General features: G+C 38.6%; 1 protein-coding gene across 11 annotated transcripts in view; it reads left to right on the top strand.

Moving 5' to 3' along the window:
- Positions 1 to 1,896, top strand: part of GAPVD1 (GTPase activating protein and VPS9 domains 1) — a 108,382-nt gene that overhangs the window by 66,675 nt on the left and 39,811 nt on the right. For all 11 annotated transcript variants that reach the window (XM_017549149.1, XM_037745942.1, XM_017549155.1 and 8 more), the window contains one exon: positions 1,366 to 1,539. In XM_017549149.1, coding sequence (XP_017404638.1) covers positions 1,366 to 1,539 — 174 coding nt within the window. The remainder of the gene's footprint in view (positions 1 to 1,365; positions 1,540 to 1,896) is intronic.

Below are 1,896 nucleotides of genomic sequence, written 5' to 3'. Positions count from 1 at the left end.
CCAGAAATAATTCATAAATTTTAAATTGTGTGCCATTCTGAGTAATGTGATGAAATCTCTCACAGTCTTACTCTATCTCATCCCTGACATTAATCATTTTTTAGTTCAGCATATCCATATATATACTACCTGCCTATTAGTCACTGCTTATCAAATCAAAAAAGCATGGAATATATAGGGTTTGGTACTATCCATAATTTCAGGCATCCACTGGAGGCCTTTGCATAAGTGGAGGAACTTTCATATGAGCTTATGAAAGAAGTTGAACAAATATCATCTCTTTAACATGCTTTCTGGGAGATTCTGAGGTAGGTGGTTGGCAGTCTATGTTTTGTGAAATGCTGGATTAAGAAGTGAATTGATAGTCCCAGCACTTTGGGAGACTGAGGATTGCCTGAGCCCAGTAGTTGAAGACCAGCTTGGGCAACATAGGGAGACCCAGTCTCTAAAAAAACAAACAAAAAACCCAGGGTAGTGGTGTGTGTCTATAGTTGCAGCTACTCAGGGAGGTCGAAGCTACAGTGATCCGTGATTGTGCCACTGCACTCCAGCCAGGGCTTCAGAGTGATACTGTATCAAAAAAAAAAAAAAAAAAAAAGAACTTGATTGAGGGAAATTGGTCTAGGGAGGTGAACAAAACTCTTAAATGCAGAAGGGAGCTATCCAAGTCAAGTGAAAAAAACATTTTTAGTATGGTTTTATCAGTTAATTTTTGCCACTATAATGCTATATAGCATACCACCCCAAAACATTTATTTTTGCCCTCAAGTCTATAGGTCAACTGGTTGGTCCTTCTGATTTGGACTGAGTTCACTCATGTGTGTACTTTCACCTGTGATTGGGTAGGGAGCTCTGCTCATCTTAGCTGATAGTCAGTTATTTGGTAGCAAGCTGACTGGTCTAGTTAGGTCTAGGTCTAGTTAGGTCTAAGCATTACATGCTTAGTAATGATAGAATATGTGGGGGCCAGGTGTGGTGGCTCATGCATGTAATCCCAGCATTTTGGGAGACCAGCGCTGGTGAATCAGTTGAGTCCAGGAGTTCAAGACCAGACTGGGCAACATGGCGAAACCCTTTCTCCATGAAAAAGACAAAAAATAATTAGCCAGGCATGGCAGCATGTGCCTATAGTTCCAGCTACTAGGGAGGTTGAGGTAGAAGAATCTGTTGAGTCTGGGAGGTGGAGGCTGCAGTGAGCTGTGATTGCCACTGCATTCCAACCTGGGCGACAGAACAAAAAAAAAATTAAAATAATTAAAAAAAAATAATATGTAACTTGAAGTTCAAAGATAAAATTCTTTAAAGTTGATTAAAAAGTCATTGCTGTGTTACTATTTTTAAAGTGCTTAATTTTGTTTTTGATAGCTACAACACAAGATAACCTTGATGATAAACTAAGGAAGTTTGAAATTCGTGACATGATGGGATTAACAGATGATAGGGACATATCAGAAACAGTGAGTGAGACCTGGAGTACAGACGTCTTGGGAAGTGACTTTGACCCTAATATTGATGAAGATCGCTTGCAAGAAATTGCAGGTAACTGCCATTTAATGTCTCTGCAAGATCACAGTTTGGTTATTCAAATCCATTGACGTTTCATGAGAGGAAGTACCAGTGCCCTGGTTAACATAATGTGTGTATGTATTAGCACCATCTGGGAAACTGTGATAACTGTATGGAACAAGACATTTGTGTACTTTTTTATTTTCTTAAATATAAGTAGTGCTTTTTCTTTCTACATTTTATCCCATCCCTTACCCATCCTCCTCCCCACTGCCAAAAAAAAAAAAAGAGAAAAACCAGTGTTGTGGATTAGATTCTGGTCAAGTGTTGTTTGCAGGGCATAGTATAAGTTCTTAGTCTGTCTCTGATTTTTTTTTTTTTTTTTTTTTT

This window comes from Cebus imitator, unplaced genomic scaffold (genome assembly GCF_001604975.1).
Source record: "Cebus imitator isolate Cc_AM_T3 unplaced genomic scaffold, Cebus_imitator-1.0 Scaffold216, whole genome shotgun sequence".
NCBI lineage: Eukaryota > Metazoa > Chordata > Mammalia > Primates > Cebidae > Cebus > Cebus imitator.
This window is presented reverse-complemented; position numbering and strand designations above follow the sequence as displayed.